Raw genomic sequence first — 19,491 nt, forward strand, 5'->3', positions numbered from 1 at the left:
GTTCTGCCATGGAGTTCTGTGCGCCATTCACCACAGGGCTGTTACCACCAGGCATTGGCGGTGAACGTGATCTGTGCTCTAAATGACTGCTGTTCTTGGCAAGTGCCAAGGGAGGTGCCCTTATAATCTTACTGCTTGTGGAAAAAGTTGTATAGCTGTCAGAAGCAGCTGTCTGTTTTCACTCTTTCTGAGTATTAAGCTAATCTGTTGCTAAAGAACAAACCCTCTTGAGCAGAGACTGATCAATTAGCAGACATTCTGATTACTTCTACTTAGCAAGGGCATAGATAATAGATGTACTGCATCTTTGTTAGTGTAAAGCTAATTTAATGTCTAACGAGAAGCACAGGGTTATAGAATCTCTGAGCATCTTTGCCCCGTTCTGAAGGAAATCATTGAGAGACTCTCCAGGAATTTAGCAGAACGAGCGGAGGGGGAAGCTAATGAGAAAATGTGTCATGCTGCCATGGTATCAGAGCGTGTACGTTCTCGAGGCTCTTTTAAAATGAGCTGTTAGTGAGTTTTTGTTGCAGCTACAGTTCTAGGATTGTGGGAAGGGGGAGGGATGCAGTCAAAGGTTTATTGGTGTTTAACATCACCACATTGCTGCTTGCTGGGCTGCTCCTTTAATTACTGGTAGAGCCTCAGCCTGTAATTCGGGAGTCAGGGGCCACGCTTAGCCAGTTCTTGACTCCCTTTCTTTCAAAATACTCAGTTGTCATAATTGTGCTTGAAGCTTAAGGGCATCCAAAATTAGAGGCATTGCTTTAGAAATCATCACTCTCAGCTGAACTCTCAACCACGAATGTGTTCTTGCTGCCTGCGTTTGTATTCAAAGATGTTACACGGGCGGTTAGAAGGCCGTCTTGAAGAGCTCTTGTCTTCTACCTCAGTAGCTTGTTTTGTCCCCTGAAATAAGTTGGACAGACCCGTGCCTGCGACCTTCACTCTTTTTAATCTTTCTGCACAAAGAAACTTTCTTGGCTATAACTGGTACTTCAGCGGTACAGATTGGAAACGCAAGTCTGAGCGAGTCTAAGGTCACTGCGTATGTAGTGCTGGTGACTTGCTATGTCATCAGCTTTCGTTCTCCTCCCCCATCATGTCTTCAGGCTTCCCTTTTTTAGGGGGGCCCCTTGTTATTCTCTCCCTTTTCTGTCTCAGAGTGTAGCTGAGTAGTTCCCCCTTTTCTTGAATCGGTTTTATTTCTGGAATTATTTTTGCTCTAGCCAGACTATAAAGGGAGGCTGCAGCCCGGACACATTTCCTCAGGGACAGGACGCAGATGAGTTTTCCCAGACCAACGTAAGAGACAAGAAGAATCTTGACTGCATAGGCCCAGGTTGGTTCGTGTAATGCCGATTGTTTTATATTGACGGGTAATTTTAATTTTACAGCTCTGAGGGGTGTGTGTGGTATTTATCAACAGGGGAACGCTCGAAGAGATGCGGTAAGATGTGAGTGAAATCTCAGCCCCTGTATAGTCAGAACTCTTTCCTCTCCGCCTCAAATCAAACAAAACAAAACTTGAATGCTAAGGTTGCTGGCATGTGATATAAGCATAGTAATTAACGGCTGGGATTTCAGAAATACTCCTTATGGAACAGGCTGGCTACGAAGGGGAAAAGAAGTGAAAAGATTGCCTCATTTCTTACTTGAATTGATAAAACCGATTTCAGACAAAAGCCTGGGTACAGAAGCGTTGGATTTTCTGCTTTTGCTTAGCTGCGCGGTTCCTGGCTGAAGAGTCGTAGCGTTGGACTGTGATGAATAGCAGGCTGTAATGGGAAGGCAGGTAACTAATAACCTCCCGGTCCAGCTGCTGTGGGGGAGCCCTGAAGTAAGCTCCCACCGGGCACACAGAGGCACCCTTTGCACATGTTATTTGAGAGTATAAATTCCAGAAAAACCAGGTTCTTATACAGCTGAATGCAGTTCGGGCTATCGCCACTGGGGGTTTTCACGGAGCCTTCTGTGGGAGTTATATTTAGGGTTGTGTAGCCAGGCAATAATACAGGGCTCTCAAATGCTGTGAGATGGAGGAGGAAGAGTGTGAACTGTTTAAAAAGTAGAGCTACTAGCTAATTAGGAGGCCTTCAAAGATGCTTTCGCTTCAGAAGACGCTCACTTTCAAAGTGGAAAATTGCTGTTTGCCATCAGCTCATCTCGTGTTGTGTTCCAACCTTTTTGAGTTGTTGGGATAAATTCAAGATTTAATTGTGAGCATAGCTGAGCATCTGGAGAACTCATGATAAAGTCAATGAGATCTGACAGCACCTCCTCGGGGTACGCTGTTGGGAATCTGGAGTTAGTTGGATTTTCCTCTCTATGGGGCTCTCAATGACTTTCCTGTCACCAGTGGGCCTGTGGCTAAGCGGTTTCCCTTTTGTCTTGCAGTTCTCTGGGAGAAGTTCAGCTGGTTGGAGGGAAAGCATCAAGCTTTGGTGACTCTTTTTTTGGTTTCTCATAATTTCACACTGGTCCTCCTTCACGTGCGTGTCAGTAGCGTTGGCGCTGGCCTCACAGCTGCTGCTGTCTCCAGCCTGGCACTGCACTGTTCCTGCAGGTACAGCTGCAGTATTTCGTCCTGTTCTGAAAGTAATTCACAAGTGCTGAGTTAAAGGCTGCACGAGAGACATGTTCCTGTATGTAAAAGTCACTTTTCCATTCTCAGTCAGCGAACATGGTTTCCCCACCACCACCCACGCTTTTCCAGGAGGCTTAGAGTCTGCTTTTTTGTTTTCTGTTTTTAAGGAAGGGTAAGACAGCTCGCGAATACTTCTCACTCGCCGTCATGTTGGAAGAAGATAACGATGAGACATGCTGGAATAACCTGGAGAACTTCCGGGTGAAGCTGATCTCTGTGATAGATCCTTCCCGTATTATGCCCTACCTTCGCCAGTGCCAGGTGATAAACCACGATGATGAAGAACAAGTTCTCAACGACCCCAGCCTGGTCATGCGCAAGCGGAAAGCAGGTGGGTGAAGTGCAGCTTTTGGCTCTGAAGATAAGCTCATGCTCTCATGCTCTGCAGATTGCAATGGCGTGCTACCCTTCCAGTACCTAACGGTTACATTCCATGTTTTTTTTAAATTTACATTCCATGTTTTCCAGTTTGGGAAACTGCAAACACAGACAAGAAGCACCCTGGGCCTGATTTGGTGCAGAGTTATTTCTAGGCAAAGTAGGCAACTGAGCTCAAAGTCTTAAGTCCAGGCTTACTGAGGCTTGTCTCTGCTACCTTTTTCCCAGTGGCACTTTTTTCTTTTCCCTGTATTTGCCTCTGATATTTGGGAGTGGAGCCTCAAGCTGCAGAAACCATCATTGTGTGTCCTTTTAGCTTACCTCTTCTGTAGCTGTCAGCAGGATAACGTAAAGTGCCCTTCTGAGATTTGTGTACCTACTGTAGTAGGAGCTAGAGAGAAGGGTTAAGTTTTATTTGTTCCTCCACTTGGCTTAATATTGGCCAGGAGATTTGATCCCAAGGACTTTAACCTGCATAGGGGGAAATTGGAGGAATTCTTTGTTCTATTAGAAATAAGAAAAGAGAAAAATAGATTAACAGAACTATTGCTGTTTTTTCAGGTGTTCTCCTGGACATTCTTCAGCGAACGGGGCGCAAGGGCTTTGAGGCATTTATGGAAAGTCTTGAGCTTTACTATCCACAGCTGTATAAGAAGATAACCGGCAAGGACCCAAGCAGGGTTTTCTCTATGATTCTAGGTAAAGTTTGAGTTCTGAGAAGCAGCTCGTCACTTAACGTTGCTGTGTAACTTAAGGGGGAATTCACCTCTGATTTTGACTCTCCAGAGCTGAGGTGAGCAGAGTCGGGAGTGTTCCCTGGCTTCCTGCTTTGCAAAGGGGTCTGGCAGGAGCGGCCCTGCTGTCCCGCATCGCTGGACCTGGGAGGGTGGAGGGGGAAGCAGGAGGAGTTGTTCCTGCCTGTTCTGTCAGTGACCCTGTGATGGAGAGAGGGGAAGGGCAGCCGGGAAGCAACGTGTATGGCTTGGTCACGCGTGTCTCCAGGGTTTGCACGTGCCGATAGGTGGGTGGGCTCAGTGCTGCGTGCGTGGCTGGGGAGCAGAGAGGACAGCAGCGGCTGATGCCTGCCCACCCAACAGACACGGCCGGAGAATCCGGCCTGAGCCAGCTCCTGATGAGTGAGATCATGAAGCTGCAGAGGACTGTGCAGGAGGAGCGGCAGAAGGCCCAGGAGCTCACCGTGTGGCTGCACACCAAAGAGAACACGATCAGAGAGATGTGGGTGAGGGACAGCCTGCTCCGCAAGCACCAAGAGCGGGCGCAGAAGATGAAGGAGGAGCGGGACAGTCTGAGCAAGGAGCTGCGGAAGTGCAAGGACGAGAACTACAGCCTGGCAATGAGCTATGCCAAGCAGAGCGAGGAGAAGAGCGCTGCCCTCATGAAGAATCGGGACCTGCTCCTAGAGGTCAGTCGCCCTTTTCTTCACTTCTTACTTGATCCCTGAAGAGCTGTGCTGTGCCCCAGACGGGTCTTTGCTTAGGATGGACCAGACCAGTCTATTATGAGGTACTGCGCATATTCCTTAGCAGATGGCATGTCTTAGTGGTCCCTAGCCCATGTCTTACAGGCTGTGCTGATAGGATTAACTCTCTTGCCCTCACTTAAGACCAGGCCTTCTCAAAAGGGCGGCATAGAACCAGCACATTTTACCAATTTAGCACACAGGCAAGACTCTGATCCTCAGAGCACCAAACTTTTTGGGGAAAACAGAGCTGGGCAAAAGCATGCCCCATGTTAGTCTGGGGAGTGAGAACTCTGCCACAAGAGAGCTGCTTTTGGAGGTCAGACTTTTCTTCCTGTTACTGATACGTTCTGAACCTCCTTGTAGATTGATCACTTGAAGCACAGCCTCATGAAGGCTGAGGATGACTGCAAGCTGGAGCGTAAGCACACGATGAAATTGAAGCATGCCATAGAGCAGCGTCCAAGCCATGAGGTGATGTGGGAGATACAGCAGGAGAAGGAGTTGCTTTTGGCCAAGAATCAGGAGCTGGAGAACACTCTCCAGGTTGGTGGGGGTGATTGGGTATGGAATCCTAAGAAGTGATTGTTTGTTTCAGCCCGGGCAGTGATGGGGCTGTACCGAAGGTTGTGTGGCTCAGCTGTGGCCTTGTTCTCCCAAGTCAAACAGAGCACGTGGGACTGCGGAGAGAGTTGACAGAGTTAGATTGTTGCTGTATCTCACTTTCTTCTTTGTCCAGCAGGTTGCCAGGGAACAAAATTCGGAGAAGAGCCTCTCCAACGAAACTCTGGAGAATGACTGCAGCCAGATACTGGAACGCCGCAAGCTGATGAACACCGTTTACAACCTTCGCAGGGAGCTGCGACGAGCTGAGGTGCTCCAAGACAAAGTAAGTGGTGCAGTGCAAATCCCTGCTGGGGGTCAGTGGGTAATACAGGCAGATGAAGCACCTGCCATGTTCTGCCTGTGGAGCAGAGGAGCTGCTCAGCAGTGATCCCTGCTGCTCCTATTCTAGGGTCCGTGTTACAGTTCGAGGAAAAAAGGCACATTAATATTTTAGCATTCTGTGTCTGTGACAGTAACTATGTCATCTGTTGATGCCTGTGTCTGTTAATTAACAGTCCATGCCTCAGCCTGGAGGGTGATGAGAGCTTTTGTAATGATTGACAGCTCTGGTGCTTGTAAATCCGTCATGTCAGCAGTCCTCAGTCATGTTGACCGGTCTTCTGGTTGGCTTTGCCTCCAGCTGGACAGTCTGGCTGAACTTCGATGTTGCAGGGAGGTCGGGCTGTGGCATGGAGCAGAAGGGGTGAGATCCTAGCTCAGACTCACCCCACCTGCAGGGTGCTTTTGACCATGTCTCAACAGTATGCAGAAGAAAAGGAGATGCTCGAACTACAGTGCACGTCTCTGCGGAAGGACACCCAGATGTATAAAAAACGGATCGAAGCCGTCCTGCAGCAGCTGGAGGAAGTGGCTTCAGAAAGAGACCAGGTGATAAAACATTCCTCCTGGGGTTGCTGCCGCTAATTCCCGGTTTGCTGCTTGAAGCAGGCAGATATTGAGATATTTTAACCCTGAATGTACTGCTCTGTGACGTGCCATGCGTGACACATTGCCTCTTACACCAGGCGCTGCTGACCAGAGAACAGTTCTACACACAGTACTCCAAGAACCTGGTCGAGAGGGACACCTACCGGAAACAGATTCGGGAGCTGGGGGAGCGATGTGACGAAATGCAGCTGCAGCTCTTCCAAAAGGAGAGTCAGTTACTGGCTACTGAAGCCAAGCTGAAAAGGTTGCAACTGGAGCTACCTGCACTGGTATGCCTGTGGGGTTGTGTACGAGGGGTTGGAAAGCTCAGTTTAGGCAGAGTATGTGACTGTTATGAACTCTAGAGACCACGTATGAGCCATTTAGATCAAATGGAAGCAGAGTAAATGGGTTTCTGGAACCAAAGAAAACATCATGGGGCTTTTAATTAGTGCGGCATCCTGTGTACTTTCTCCAAGTGGTCAGACAAGATTGTGGGAGGGAGGAAGTCCACAATTCTCTGTTTTCTGAAGCTTTCAGTCTCCTATACATTCCATTACTGCAACTTCATTGCTCATGAGGAATGATTAACTTACTGGTTTTATTTCAGACTTCTGACCTGGATGACACCTCGTCCAGAGATTCCCAGGAAGTGAGTAGGGTGCCTTGTTTACATTTTACTTTCTGATGGGATAGTTTCAGACTGCTGAGTCTAAGCAGGCTAGTGGAATCAAATTGTTTTGGGTTGCTTCTGGTTGTCTCTTGTGGGAAAACAGGCAAAAGTATTACCCTGGGGTCATCTGTAGTAAAGAGTTTTTACTTAGTTCATAATTTCATTGTGGAAGAGATCGTCACATTGTCTGGAGACAAAATGCATAAATGAGGCCAAAAGAACTGGATATAGTCATGGAGGATAAATTTATGAGTAGATCAACAACTTTTGGCTCAGAATGTCTCCTATTTTGCTGACAGCAAGCTACGATAGGGAAAGGTCAGTTTTATGCATGTGCTGTGTCTTATGTTTCTCCATCTGTTCCTAGCTATTGTCTGAGAAGGAATAAGGGGCTGTTCTCATTTCTTGCTTTGTTTCTGTCCCATAGCTTACTCTTCATGGTCATCTAGATGAAGATGCACAGCTGACTAAAAGTAAGGCTTTTGTTGGGCAAAACATAGAGTAGAATTCTTAAAGGGATGATTCAGTGTTCCAAAGGGATGGGAAAAGACAATCCCCGCTTTTTATTTTTAGTGGAGAAGAGGTAGCGTGACTGGAGACTCAGTCTGGGAGAGATGTTTCTCAGTGGGGGCATGCTTGGCACTCTGAGTAAGGCTTCCTTGAGAGTACTCAGAATAGGCACCCATAAATCAAGGCTTCTAGAATGCCGAGGCATTCTGCCATACCACCATCCTTCTCACCTATAAAAAGAACTTGTCCCCAGATGCTGGGAACAGTGAGTACAGCTTTTTGGAGAGAAAAAACTCCACATGCTGTTTACTACGTGGTCTTTGAAATAGTCTTTCATACAGCTGAATGACGTGGCAAAGTTGTGTCATTAGACTGTCCTAGGTCCTTGAGTCTTTTTTTCAGTAATCTGTCTTCTGAATTTGTCCAGGAAAAATCACCTAGTACATGGTGCCTCTGAGAAACAGTTCCTGGGTGTCCTTTTTTCCCCAAGTCCTCTTGCATTTGTGGCTTAGCTGAGAACAGAACAAGCATCCTTGCAGTTCAGAAGGACCATGTGGCTTTCTTCAGGGATTTTTCCTTCCCCTCCTCCCTTTTATGTTGCAGGCTGATTTCACAAAAGCAGAACCATGTAATTAATGCTGTCACTGGTTCTGTTTTTGTGGCATCCCCAGTGGAAATGATTCAGCAGTGTGGAGAGGAATTAACAGGCTCCTCTAAGAGCTTGAGATTCTCCTTCAAAACATGTTGAGAAAGGAGGAAAACTAGCGCAGAAGAAACCTTCTGTTCTGATCTCTTTTTTTATTTATTGAGATGGGAGATTTTTCACAAAAGCTAAACAACACTGATCCAAAAAGACTTGTATTATTCTACCTCACTCAGTTCAAAATCAGGCAGCACAGTACCTGATCACTACATGAGGAATTTCACTAAAATATCACCTGATGTTAAGCATCTTGATATGCAAGACTTAGTTGTTGGGGAACAGGGACAAATTGTGATTAAAATCATGTTTAGAATGATTTCTCATGGTCATCTTCAACACAATTGCTTTTTTTTTTTTTTGTAATGATATTAAGCAGAGGTGCTGCTTTGCAAAGGTTCATTTTGCTCCCTCATATGCAGAAACTAGATAGATGGTCTCTCTTTCTGAGGCTGTTGGGGAAGTCCATCATCCTAAGCAAGATTCAGGGGGTCAAATAAAATGAACAGTGACTTGCACATTGATTAGAAGACTAAATCCCAAATGTTTTAAGGCTTGGTTTCAGTTCTGCTGTTGACTCTGTGCACTGTTGGGCAGCTTTTATGTTACAACTATTGCTATTTGCTGAACTAGTGGAAGGAGAAGTTACTTATCAGTGGCAACTATGACTAATGCTGTGATTTTTCCATCTTTTAGATGACTGCCCTGAAGGACAAACCCAGCAATTTAGCACCCGAGAGAGCAATCTGCCTCTAGAGTCACCCACTGTAAGAGAATCTTTGTGAGCTTTTCCTTATGCTGACTGGGGTTTGTGATCTTTAATGTTCTTAATGATAGATTTACTAGGTTTGAGAAGCAAACTCTGCTGGAAAAGCTACTGCTTTTCCAGAAAGCACTCTGTGCAAAATGCCCCCTCCAAAAAGGGTGAGCTCTGAACAGTAGAAGAGTAGAATGCATCTGCTGGTTATTTCTCCATCTTTGCTTAGGAACTTCTAATTATTTTCTGGCCTTTATCTCTGGTTATGGTTGTTTTTCAGTTTAACTGTCTGCAGTATCACTGATGAAATAGAATTTCAAATTTGCAGCTGAGAGAGAATAAACATGGTAAAATTGTGTGAAACCAGGATGTATTACCGTCCTGGACACACAGTAGTGGACAGTGCAGGAGTAAACACACTGTACTTCATTCTGTAGGCCCAGGCAGATGCAGGAAGCTAGCTCTACACACTGGTGTACTTCCCTAGGTGAGGGTTTGGGCAGTGAACAGCTATACTTTCTCATTTTAATGCATAGGTTTCCATTTTTTCCCCTTTATTTACACGTGAAATGATTCAGGGCACAAACAAGTCTGAGAGGAGATCATCATGCTTCTTTGGGTGGTTTGCAGCCTTACCTTACCTTGCAGAGGCCAAATACAGTACATCAGCCTCAAAACCAGCCATCTTTACAGAACAGTTCTGCCCTACTGGATAATAACATTGATCTGATCTTCAGAGGAATGCAGTTCATACCTGTTTGCATTTTCTCCAGTTCAAGGAGTGTGGCTTGGCCAATGAGGAACTGGCAGAAAAGGAGCGGAGGAGGATGAAGGACTGCTTTGAGCGTTACCGAAGGTCTGGCCTTTAGTAAGCAGGACTAATTTAGACATAACCTTGCGACTTAATTGATTAGCTTGTTGTGTGTATTTCTTCTATTCAGTCTGTTCCCTGTCCTCAGCCTTACAGAACTTACCTTCAGAGGCTCAACATCTAAAACTGAAATGTCTACCCTTGTTTTCAGAAAAAGGGCAATGCGAAGAGTACCAAAGGGCCAACACCACGAAGCAGACTGGGAAAACACCACTGGCAGCGACAACACTGACACCGAGGGCTCTTAAGGGCAGGAGCCAACATGCGAGGCAAACAGCAGAGAGGCCGCGGTGCGATCTGTATGTGTCTCTTCAAATAGACTACATGGATTTTAAAACCATCTAAACCAACATGTATGAGAAGTTAGTTTGTAACTGGACTATAACCAACACTATGAGAAGTTAAAGTTTGTAACTGGACTGTGTGTTTAGCATTCTGCCTGTCCTCGTCCATCTCTGTCATTGAGAACTTTGTAATTTAGATCCGCAGTAACTTGAGAGGTGTGCAGTGCATCAATAAACAGGGTTGAGGCTCGGAGACCCACGGTCTGCTTGTGTGTGGTAGCAGCTCTGCCAGAGAGCGTGGGTGGGAGCTTCTGCTTCACTCAGAGCCTGCTCTGTGCTCCAGGCTCGCGTGAAAGGAAACAGAGAAAAGCGGGGGCGGGTGCTGCTAACGCACAACACGGGACGAGCCTCGCTTCGTGCCAGGAAGGGGCTCACGGGTCCCTTGGGGGGGTTGTGGCCGCACCCCGCTGGGGGCTGACCGGGGCCCGAGGGCGCCGCCCGGCTCGGGGCCCTTCCCCACAGCGGCTCCCGGCACCGCCCCAAAATGGCCGCCGCCGCCTCAGCGCCCGCCCCCTCCGCGCGCCTGCGCCAGCGCCATGTTGCGGCGGGCGGCGGGGGCGGCGGCCCGGGTCCTGCTGAGGGTCCCCTCGGCACGACGGCCCCGGCACGCACCGATACCGGTACCGACACCGATACCGGCACCGGCCCCGGTCTGCACCGCCGCGCCGGGCCCCGTGGGGCAGCTTCGGGCCTCGCACTACCGCCTGGTGTACACCTGCAAGGTGGGCCGGGGCGGTGAGGGGCGAGGAGGAGCCGGCGCCTTCCCCCCCCCCCAGCAGCCCTCTGGTGACGGGCAGGGCTGGCGGGCGCTGAAATCGCTTCCCCTCTCCTTCCCTTAAACGCGTTAAAAAGACAAAAACAAACGCGTTTCGTCGAGGCCAGGCCCCTGGTTGCCTTTGCAGGCAGCAGGCTTTGGTAGCTGGGTCTCTTATTTTTTTTTAATTAAACATAACGGTAGTATTTTATCAGTGCAATAAACTAATGCTTTTAAAATACGTTCCGAACAGCTGAAGATCCCAGTGAAATTTCCAAAGTTCCCAACATACAGATCCGCAGTACCAGAACTGCCTAAATCATCGGTGTTTTATTTTAGGTTTTGCTCTGTAGTTCTGCACGTTCCCCCACTATGAAAACCATTTGCCACTTCTACAAAGAAGCGAGGGACAGACCGGAGAGCCTGGGAAGAGCGGGCTGTGGGGCTGTGTTTTCTGCAGACCAGACCTGCAAAGTGCCCGTGGAGCTGCACAGCATCATTCCGTGACTGAGCAGCCCTGCCATAGCTAGAGATGAGGGAGGGCAAAATAAATATTCCACTCAGGAAAATATTTCCCTTTTTGAAAGGTCCAGAAGCTGCAGTTATCATCTGTTGTTGCTGTCTGTTTGCTTTGTAGGTCTGCCAGACACGCTCAGCAAAAACGATTTCCAAGTTAGCCTACCATAAAGGGGTGGTCATTGTGAAGTGCCCCGGCTGCAAGAATCACCACGTCATAGCAGATAACTTGGGATGGTTCTCAGATCTGGAAGGAAAAAGGTAGGTGTGCCAGCAACACTCTCATTTAGCAAGGGAAGAAGACTGTTGAGCTATAACCAGATCCTCCTGAGCTGATGTATTGTTTCTTTGATGCTTTTAAAACGTGACTTAAATCAAACCAGAGGTTTTATTTGGTGTAATTCTATATTTCATCCAGTTTCTTAAAGCACGTGAATGGAGGTTTATAATCACCTATAATTTGAACCTCACTACCTAGGATCCAAATAAATGGTGTAAAGCAGCAGCAGAAGCTGCATGAGACACAGACATTCTTGTTGGTGCCAGCAGGTGAATTATTGTGTGTGGCGTTCTTCTGTTCTCTCTCAGGCTTTATTAAATTGCTGCTAGGTTCACCTGGCTAAGTGTTTCAAACGTGGGGACCCATGTGCTGTTGAATTTCGGTGATTTCTAACTCCCTTAGATGCCTTTAAAATTTCTGTTCTGCCGTAATTGCTAGATTATTGATCCTAATGGATAAAAATGGTCCTAGGAGGTTTGGATAGTTTCATCTGCTTCCCAAACTTACGGAAAGGTGCCGTGGTAAAGTGCACGTGCTGATTTGCTGTGTGGCGTTAATATTGCGAGCAAAGTGGAAAGGAAAGAGCACGCAGTAGACTCTTCTGTCCAGCCGTTGCTGTAGTGTCACTGTTGGTTTTCAAATTGCTGTTCAGGAATATCGAGGAAATCCTGGCAGCCAAAGGGGAGAAGGTGAGACGTGTGGTTGGTGAGGAAGCCTTGGAGCTGCTTCTGGAAAGCACGGCAGATACCGGCTCTCAAAGCCATCCTACAGAGGGAGAAGGTGGGGAAGGCCCCCCAGAGACTGGCGGCAAGGGACAGACGTGACAAGTGGGGTTTGTGTCATTCTGCTGATGGCAAGAGAGACTGTTAACGTTTCTTCCCTAATTTCAGTGGTCTATGTTTAAAATAAACTCAGGCGTCGGTCTTCTCTCTGTTGTGTCATTGTCATATGTAGTTTTACCTTTGACCAAGCCAATATTTTTAGAGGTGGAGTGTGGATATTTTTCCTGGTACTTGTTTTGCTGACATTAAAGCAATTTTGAGTGCTTCAGCAGTGTCAGGAAGCCTGCTTTGTTCTCAGGTGAGAAGGGAGCTAATTCTTTGTCCATGTGTTTTGGCCTAGCTCTAACTGCAGGTTTTAGCTCTGTCCTCTGATGCTGTCTAGGTGTTGCACGTCAGCAGCTGATCGCAGTGCTCCTGGAGGAGCATCACAGGGCACAGTAGCTGAGCAGCAGAGGCAATTGATACCACCCGAGGAGGAGGCCTGACCATGTGCGAGTTTGCAAAGCCAAAATGTCCCTGCAGGAGGGTCAGGTAACCAGCTCTCACTGCAGTCACCGAAGTGCTGCTTTTTCATTTCCCCTGCTATCATCCAGAGGGAAGGTTCTGTGCCCCTTCTGTCTATCACAAGGCTGAAAATCCCTGTCTGTGGGTTACGCCGTGAGGCAGGCTGTGCTGCCCCGTGGGAGTGCCAGCCCCTGCTCGGAAATTCCACTTGGGGCCGTGACGCAGCGAGCGGCTCCGGGGTGCTGGGGTTATGCAACTTCCTCACTGGTGAGGGGGAGGACGGGCGTGAAGGCAAAATTGATATTTGTGAAGCACGTTGGAGATAAGTGGAGCACCTAGGAATTTGTCTTATTTGACAGACATTGAGGTGCTTATTAATGCTACTGCTGCACGTTAAGATCAGCTAGAACAAAAAATAATAACTTCATAAAAGCGAAATGTAGGTGTTTACCAGCACCTAACGTTGGGTAGCGATGAATCAGGCAGCAAGGTGATCATACTGCCTTTTCTTAGGGCTTCCTCTCTCTGCCTGGATAAAGGTTTAGCTTATCTTAAGGTCCAGTAGCGTGAAGCACAGGGAAGCATCCTCTTTGTCATGTTTTTAAACTTGATATCAAAGAGTAATTTAGGTTGGAGGAGGCCTCTGGAGGTTTCTAGTCCAACCACTGTACTCAAAGGAGGTTCAGTTAAATAAAGACACTTAGGGCCTAGGCTTGAGTATCTGAGGATGGTGGAGATCCCACAGCCTCTCTGGAGCCCTGGTCTGGTATTTGACCAATCCCTTAGTAAAAGATTGACATAAATCCTCGTACCTAACTGAAATGTCCCAGGTTTCAGCCTGTGCCCATTACCTTCTTTCAAAACACTGCACTGCTGTGTCTCCAAGCTGAATGAACGCAGTTCTTTCAGCCAAACTCGTCCAGGTGTCCATGGCCTTTAATCGTTCAAGTATTCAGTGAGGGCATTGCATGTATTAATGAGTGTTAATGAGTTTTCTTTGTTCATCTGAAGGGTTCGTAGTAATTTTATACACGTTGTATTGTGAGCATGGTTCAGAGCAACAGGAAAATAATCATGTTTTCCTGTCGGTACGTAAGCTCAGAGTGGTGAAACAGCTTTGAAGGGCAGGCGCTCTGTCCCTCAGCTAGGTTTGTGTGTGTTCCTATCCTAATCTCCTATATCCTAAAGAAACACAGCTCTCTGATACAATTAGATGCTGGAGCGATCCACGTGTTAATTAAGAAACAGGCGTCCTGGATCACTGCTGTGTGCTCACCCTGTTGCGAGCTGCTGGCCCTGCTGGACGGGGGGTTATTGTGTTACCGCTACGTGACACAGCGCTCTGCCTCCGTGGCTCTGGTGCCTTTGGTGGGGTGGAACCCAGCTGCTGGGAAGGATCTGCGTTGTCTTGGAAACAGTCAGTACTAAAAAAGCCAGGTTATAGCCATTTTCCTTAACTTTCTTATCAGTTACCGTGCCCCTAGCTACAGTTATACAGAAAGGTTACGCTAGTTTTCGCTCCGTTACAGTAAAAAACTGCAGCAAAGTCTGTCCCCGGCTGTCAGACCGGTCGGCATTTCCTGGCACTGGTGCTGAGGCAGGGCAGCACGCTGGCCTGGTGCTGCCGGCCGGGCAGCCGGGTGCTTGTGGAGCAGGCGGGCCTGCTGGTGCCCGGCGCCACGGTCTGGGGATGGAGCAGGGCCTGGTTTTGCTGCTGCTGCTGCGGGCCAGGACGAGGAGAGAGCAGGCGGCAGCAGATCGCAGGGAGCGGGCAGATCTTCAGGGCGTAGATGCGGGGAGCGCGCTGCCCGCGGCTGCTGGGAGGCAGCTGCAGAGGCAGGGTGGGTCCGGAGGGCAGCCCCCAGGGGCTCCTTGGAGCCAGGCAGAGGCTGCGCCCTGCCACAGCGCAGGAAATGGGTGAGTTTTGTGACAAACCATCCCGGGGCTTTCAGCTGGAAGGGAAAGGGTTGCACTTCTCTCAGGGACTTTGTGTGTAAAACAGAAGGGTTTGTTGCTAATAGACTGTATTTAAAAAAAACGTGCGCCGTTTTGAAGTTGTTGGTTGGTTTTTTTTTTTTTTTCCCCTGAAAAAAAGGAAACCTGTCGGTTTGTTAAAGAGGCCACCAGTGAGCAGGCTTTGTCTGGGAAGAGCCCAGCAGACCGTCCTTCAGCCAAAGGAGTGGGAGAGAGAAGAAGAGAAAAAAGGCTTCCTCCTGAGCTGGAGGTGTGTCAAGGTGGGGGAAAAGTGCCGTGGAGGCCTGGTGCAGCAGGGCACGGTGAGTGCCGGTGCTGTGGCAGGGGTGGTAGATGCACAGAGGAGGGCCGGTGCTCTGAGGTGGGGCAAAGCAGCATTCCCAGCCTGCGCTGCAAACCTTTGGCACAGGCCTCAAAGCATTTCACTGGGGCTGCTAAGGGCTGGATTCTGTTCCCGAATCCTATCCCGTGAGGGCTTTTCTGCAAAATGGGACATTTTGTGCCTCTTGCTTTCTGCCTCTTTGCACAACCCCTTTCCCTCCCCGCCTTTTTTATTGCACTCAAATTCCAGAGTTCCTCCAGCTGCTGTGGGCTTCTGATGTGCTGCGCCTGCTGGCTGCAGCTGGGGCCCTGCAGGGCCAGAACATGAGCGTGTGCGTGCGGGGCTGCGCCTCCTGCTGCGCGTGCAGCGGTGGCATTACAGCCCCTGCCACCCCTGGGTGTGCTGTGCGGGGCTCAGCGGCACCGCGCCGCCTTCCTGATGGGCTCGGGCAGGTAAATGTCTCCTGTAAGCAGCGGCGCAGGCGGCGAGGAGGGGAGCGGGGGGGCTGTGAAGTGACTCAGCCTTGTGCTGCTTGCCCCGGGCCTGATGCGGGGCGGTTCTGGGCCTCCAGGGCCTGCTGCAGTGTGGGCAGAGGCGCAGCGGGGTGAGAGCCCTCTGCTCCGACCCCACGGGCACGTGGCTGGGACCTAGGCCCATGTCCCTGGTGTGGGCTACTCAGCGCCACTGCCTGCTGAGCTCCTTGCTGCGAGGCCACGCAGGAGTTAACGGCCCACGACTGCGTCCTGGGCGATGGCTGTGGAGAGCCTCGGGCCGCTGTCCAGCTCCAGACTGAAATTTACGGCGCCTGGGCGCTCCAGGCCAGCAGAGCCCTTCCTGCAGGCTGCGCGCCTTCCCAGCCGGACGCAGACGGACGGCCGGACCCGCACCAGCACGAGGCTCCGGGGAGGGCTGAGGTAAGTGCTGCGCCTCAGCCCTGACGTGACTTGGCAGCTGAGCACCGCAGAACAAACCCTGCGCGACAGCAGCACCGGCTCGCGAGTGCCTCGCAGGGCATTTGTACAGCTGAGTAGGAGAGCGCGGCACGGTGTGGGGCTGCTGTGCTTTCAGCTTTCCTCCCCCCTCCCTGTCCTGCCCTGGGGCCAGCACCCCGCGCTGTGCTGCAGCAGGCCTCCATGCGGAGCGAGCCAGCCCAGGCCTCGGCAGTGCCGCGCCTGCCCGGCGGGTGTCAGCAGCGGCGAGCTGTTCCCTACCAAGCTCTGCTGGCCTGGGCTTGGCAGAGCAGGAGAGGAAGGGCTGTGCTCTGCGCGCTGTGACAGCCGTTGGACAGCGATAACGCTGTCCTCGCTGTTAATTCAGGCTCCAGCAGAGCAGCGACCGGCGCAGGCTCCTGCTCACAGCGGGGATCTGGCTGTTCCGTAGGTGCGCTGCGAGAGGCATTTACTGGAGAACATACGATGCCCTTCCCCAGCTGCTAAGGACAGAGAGACAGCAGGTGAGCCTCCCCCTTGCTTTTAAGAATTTCACCTGTTCCGAATCCCGGGAATCACCAGCCTTTGCCTAGCTGGGGGCATGGTTCTGTCCTCAAGTCCCACACCTTGCCTGCTTGTGGCCAGGCAGTGAGGAACTTGAGCGTGCCTGATGAGAACGAGCTGGTGGCTCTTCATTAATCTGTGATCAGGACTGGCAGCAGCCTGCACAAGTTAGCCAGGCGTGGAAGGACCAGCTGTGACTTGGCTTTATCCTCACAGGGCTCAGGATCCAAAAATCTGCGGCTCCCTGGCCCCCTTTCAAGCGAAGTCTAATGGCCTGCACCTGCCTGCTGCGCTGGAATGAGCTTGTGCCGCTGCCCGCTGCTGTGTGAGTATCTTCACCGAGCGCTTATGCCAGCCACTGGTTGCCCGTTTTCTCTGGCAGCTCCCACCAGGGAAACAGTACGGCTTTTGGGGGCAGGTGCCGGGAATGCACCGAGACAGGGCAGGAGGGCTCAGGGCTTTGTATCTTACAGTGCCCCCGCAGCGAGGTCAGGCAGGGCCAGGGGTGGTGGCTGCTCCCTAAGAGGCCTGTGTGCTCTGACCGTAAAGGGACACGCAGGTGGTGCACACACCCTTTTCTTAACACTTTTATGTGGCGATGTCTGCCACAAGAACCCACCACGCACCCCCAGTCCCATCCCAAAGGACCACCATTAGCTCTGCTGGCCAAAAAATAGCGGAAATTAATTTTTGTCACTGAAGCTTAGACACAAATATTTATTAAGCACAACCCTCCCTTTCCCTCGCGCTGTATTCGTTTCTAATATATTAATTCATTTGGCAGATTATTTTTTAGAAAAAAAGTACCTGTGGGTTGGAAATTCCCCATTAAAATGACACTAGCAAATGCACATGTAAAAAATAAATAAGCTCATACATTCAAGTATATGGCAAATAATTAACACCTCTGAAAGCTTAATGGTCAGATTCCAGTTCGCCACCTGGCTGAGCTGCACAGGCCTGGGCCCGCAGCTGCTCAAGTCATCGGCATCCTCAGCGTTGTCTTCCTCTGGACAAATTCAAGCTAGGTGGGTACGTAGGTGGCTGGCAGGTCCTCCTGGCTTGTCTCCAGAGCTCCGACCTGCCCCAGGCAGGAGGCCGAGCCTCGGCCCAGCCATCCCTGCAGCAGGTGAGTGCTCCGTGGTTCAGTGCAGGCAGGTTAAATGCCCGATGAGCAGCATCACTGGTCTAAAAATCTCAACTGCTGGTTGGAAATGTTTCCGTCAAATGCGTTTCAGTTAGAAAGTGCTGATTTGTTCTCCGTAGGAACATACCTGCTTTGGCAGACCTCATTACTGGAGGTGCTGAAGTCCAAGATAGCCTCTCAGGTCAAGCAAAGAAAAAACTGTTCCACCTCCTCAGATGAGAAGTCTTCTGGCCTCCTCTCCGGGCTCTTGCTTTTCCGACGTTACCAGAAGGAAATGTAAGTAAATGTAGGTCCTTGCACTCGCGTGCGGTGCGGGGCTGCCGGCCCAGCAAACGCCCCCGGCTGGAGCGGGCGCAAGGCTCCGTTTCCTGCGGGGACGGCGCCAGGCAGCTGGGCAGAGCAGGACGGTGGCGCTGAGGGCAGCTCTGCAGGGCAGGCAGCAGCACAGCCCTGCTTTCAGGAGGAACAAGGCGGAGGGAAGGGCCGTTGTCCCCCACTGCTGCTGGGCACAAGGGAGCAGGGCATCGTTCTGCTCACCCTCATCGCGAGCCGTGACCAGAAGGCTTTGTAGCTCTCGAAGCAGGTCAGTGCCAAGCGCAGGTTTCTGCCTTGGGCACACGATTCGATCCTGTACGAGGCTTCTGGCCCAGCTGCAGCAGAAGCAACACGTTGCCTAAGTTTGTGTTCTGTGCTGAGCAGATGGGCAGAGACTGTCTTCCTCCCTTCCCGGGCACAGATTCCTGTCTTGGTGCTGCAGCTGGGGCTGCACAGCTGGCAGTTACCTTTCAGGCTTTGTCCCAGGCTGGGGTTTTGCTGGGGGTCTCCAAATTCCACTGAAGCTACGGGTGGGAGAGCCTTGGATCCTGCACAGGAGGTTCCAGTACAGCTCTGCACACGGGTGGCTGGGGAAGCGGAGGGGAGGAACAGCACAGGGTGCTCACAGCAACCCCAGAACAAACTGAAGTGGGGGGACCATGGCTGCAGCCAGGGCAGGGGTCAGGTTTAAAAGGACCTGCGTTGCCGCTGACTTGAGCTCATTTCCTCCTTTAGCAAGAACAAAGTTGAGCAAGATATTCCAGGAAAGGATCCAGAGCAGTCTGTCACCTCATGATGCAAACAAGACAGGAGGACTTGAAAATGAAAAAGGTGCTCTTCCCCCATTAAATTAAAAGTGTTTTGGAAATAAAGGACATCAAGGCTGGATTTAACTACCTGCTCCGGGCTCCTCCTTCGGCTGACAGCACAAGTTCCTGGGTTTTTAGGTGACAAGCAAAGGGACTGCCAAAGTCTTCTTCCCTGGTGCTGGGCCCAGTGTTACACTGGCTGCACGTCCTAAAAAACCCCCTTGTTTAAAAACCGTTCCCCGTCTGGTGGGCCTTTTTGTGGCACTGCCTCCGCAGAGCAGCCACGTGCAGTGCACTGAGCTCCAGCTCCCCACGGCTCGGGTCGCTCCTGGGAGAAGTCTGTGGTAGCGCAGGAGCACTCAGCTTTGAAACCACCTACACTTAGTTCTCTTCAAAAAAAAAAACCAAAATGAAACCAAACCCCCCGACCTGAACCCCAGTTCTTAGCTGGAACCAGGCCTCTGCTGCTCCTCTGCTGCCTCCTCCTGGGCTGAGGCCAAATCTACCCTCTGCTCATCCATGCGCTTGGCCTGGACGCGCTGGATAAGGCTGAAGAAGTCTTCGTCTGGCATGGTGGGGCCACGGGGGATGGAGTCGGGTGGGGCGCAGCGCTGGTCATCTATCCTGGAGGACTGCGGGGGGGGGAGAACAGGCGTTAGGGCTGGTACAGGAGCTGCGGGTGGGCAGCTGCTGCCCACAGCC

At 50.5% G+C, this 19,491-nt stretch overlaps 3 protein-coding genes across 22 annotated transcripts in view; 2 read left to right on the forward strand and 1 right to left on the reverse strand.

The window, feature by feature from the left end:
* The first annotated feature begins 527 nt into the window (after window positions 1-527).
* On the forward strand, window positions 528-10,086 carry CARD9 (caspase recruitment domain family member 9). 4 transcript variants are annotated; one of them, XM_083808056.1, is made up of 13 exons: window positions 528-1,342; window positions 2,755-2,978; window positions 3,587-3,724; window positions 4,123-4,448; window positions 4,872-5,051; window positions 5,245-5,394; window positions 5,874-5,999; window positions 6,137-6,328; window positions 6,649-6,690; window positions 7,139-7,184; window positions 8,618-8,688; window positions 9,452-9,534; window positions 9,701-10,086. In XM_083808056.1, the coding sequence occupies exons 2-13, from the start codon at window positions 2,795-2,797 to the stop codon at window positions 9,795-9,797; spliced, it is 1,635 nt and encodes a 544-aa protein (XP_083664182.1). In that variant the 5' UTR covers window positions 528-1,342; window positions 2,755-2,794; the 3' UTR covers window positions 9,798-10,086. The 4 variants fall into 4 exon arrangements, with proteins under 4 accessions (XP_083664182.1, XP_083664183.1, XP_083664180.1 ...); XM_083808057.1 differs by having other exon boundaries at window positions 531-1,342; window positions 5,248-5,394; XM_083808054.1 differs by lacking the exon at window positions 528-1,342 and having other exon boundaries at window positions 9,452-9,546.
* Window positions 10,087-10,383: 297 nt separating this feature from the next.
* DNLZ (DNL-type zinc finger) lies at window positions 10,384-18,873 on the forward strand. 13 transcript variants are annotated; one of them, XR_014574562.1, is made up of 8 exons: window positions 10,385-10,615; window positions 11,285-11,424; window positions 14,825-15,005; window positions 15,844-15,939; window positions 16,406-16,478; window positions 16,735-16,843; window positions 17,785-17,941; window positions 18,716-18,873. XR_014574562.1 is itself a non-coding variant. In XM_083808064.1 (7 exons), exons 1-7 carry the CDS (start codon window positions 10,430-10,432, stop codon window positions 18,774-18,776), a joined length of 894 nt encoding a protein of 297 aa, XP_083664190.1. In that variant the 5' UTR covers window positions 10,384-10,429; the 3' UTR covers window positions 18,777-18,873. The 13 variants fall into 13 exon arrangements, 8 of the variants coding, with proteins under 8 accessions (XP_083664190.1, XP_083664192.1, XP_083664193.1 ...); XM_083808064.1 differs by lacking the exon at window positions 16,735-16,843 and having other exon boundaries at window positions 10,384-10,615; XR_014574563.1 differs by lacking the exon at window positions 18,716-18,873 and having other exon boundaries at window positions 15,866-15,939; window positions 16,343-16,478; window positions 17,785-17,926.
* GPSM1 (G protein signaling modulator 1) overlaps window positions 17,225-19,491 on the reverse strand; it is a 72,167-nt gene continuing 69,900 nt past the window's right edge. For all 5 annotated transcript variants that reach the window (XM_083808051.1, XM_083808049.1, XM_083808048.1 and 2 more), the window contains exon 14: window positions 17,225-19,421. In XM_083808051.1, coding sequence (XP_083664177.1) covers window positions 19,233-19,421 — 189 coding nt within the window. In that variant the 3' untranslated portion in view covers window positions 17,225-19,232. The remainder of the gene's footprint in view (window positions 19,422-19,491) is intronic.

Source organism: Anser anser (assembly GCF_964211835.1).
Source record: "Anser anser genome assembly, chromosome: 21".
NCBI lineage: Eukaryota > Metazoa > Chordata > Aves > Anseriformes > Anatidae > Anser > Anser anser.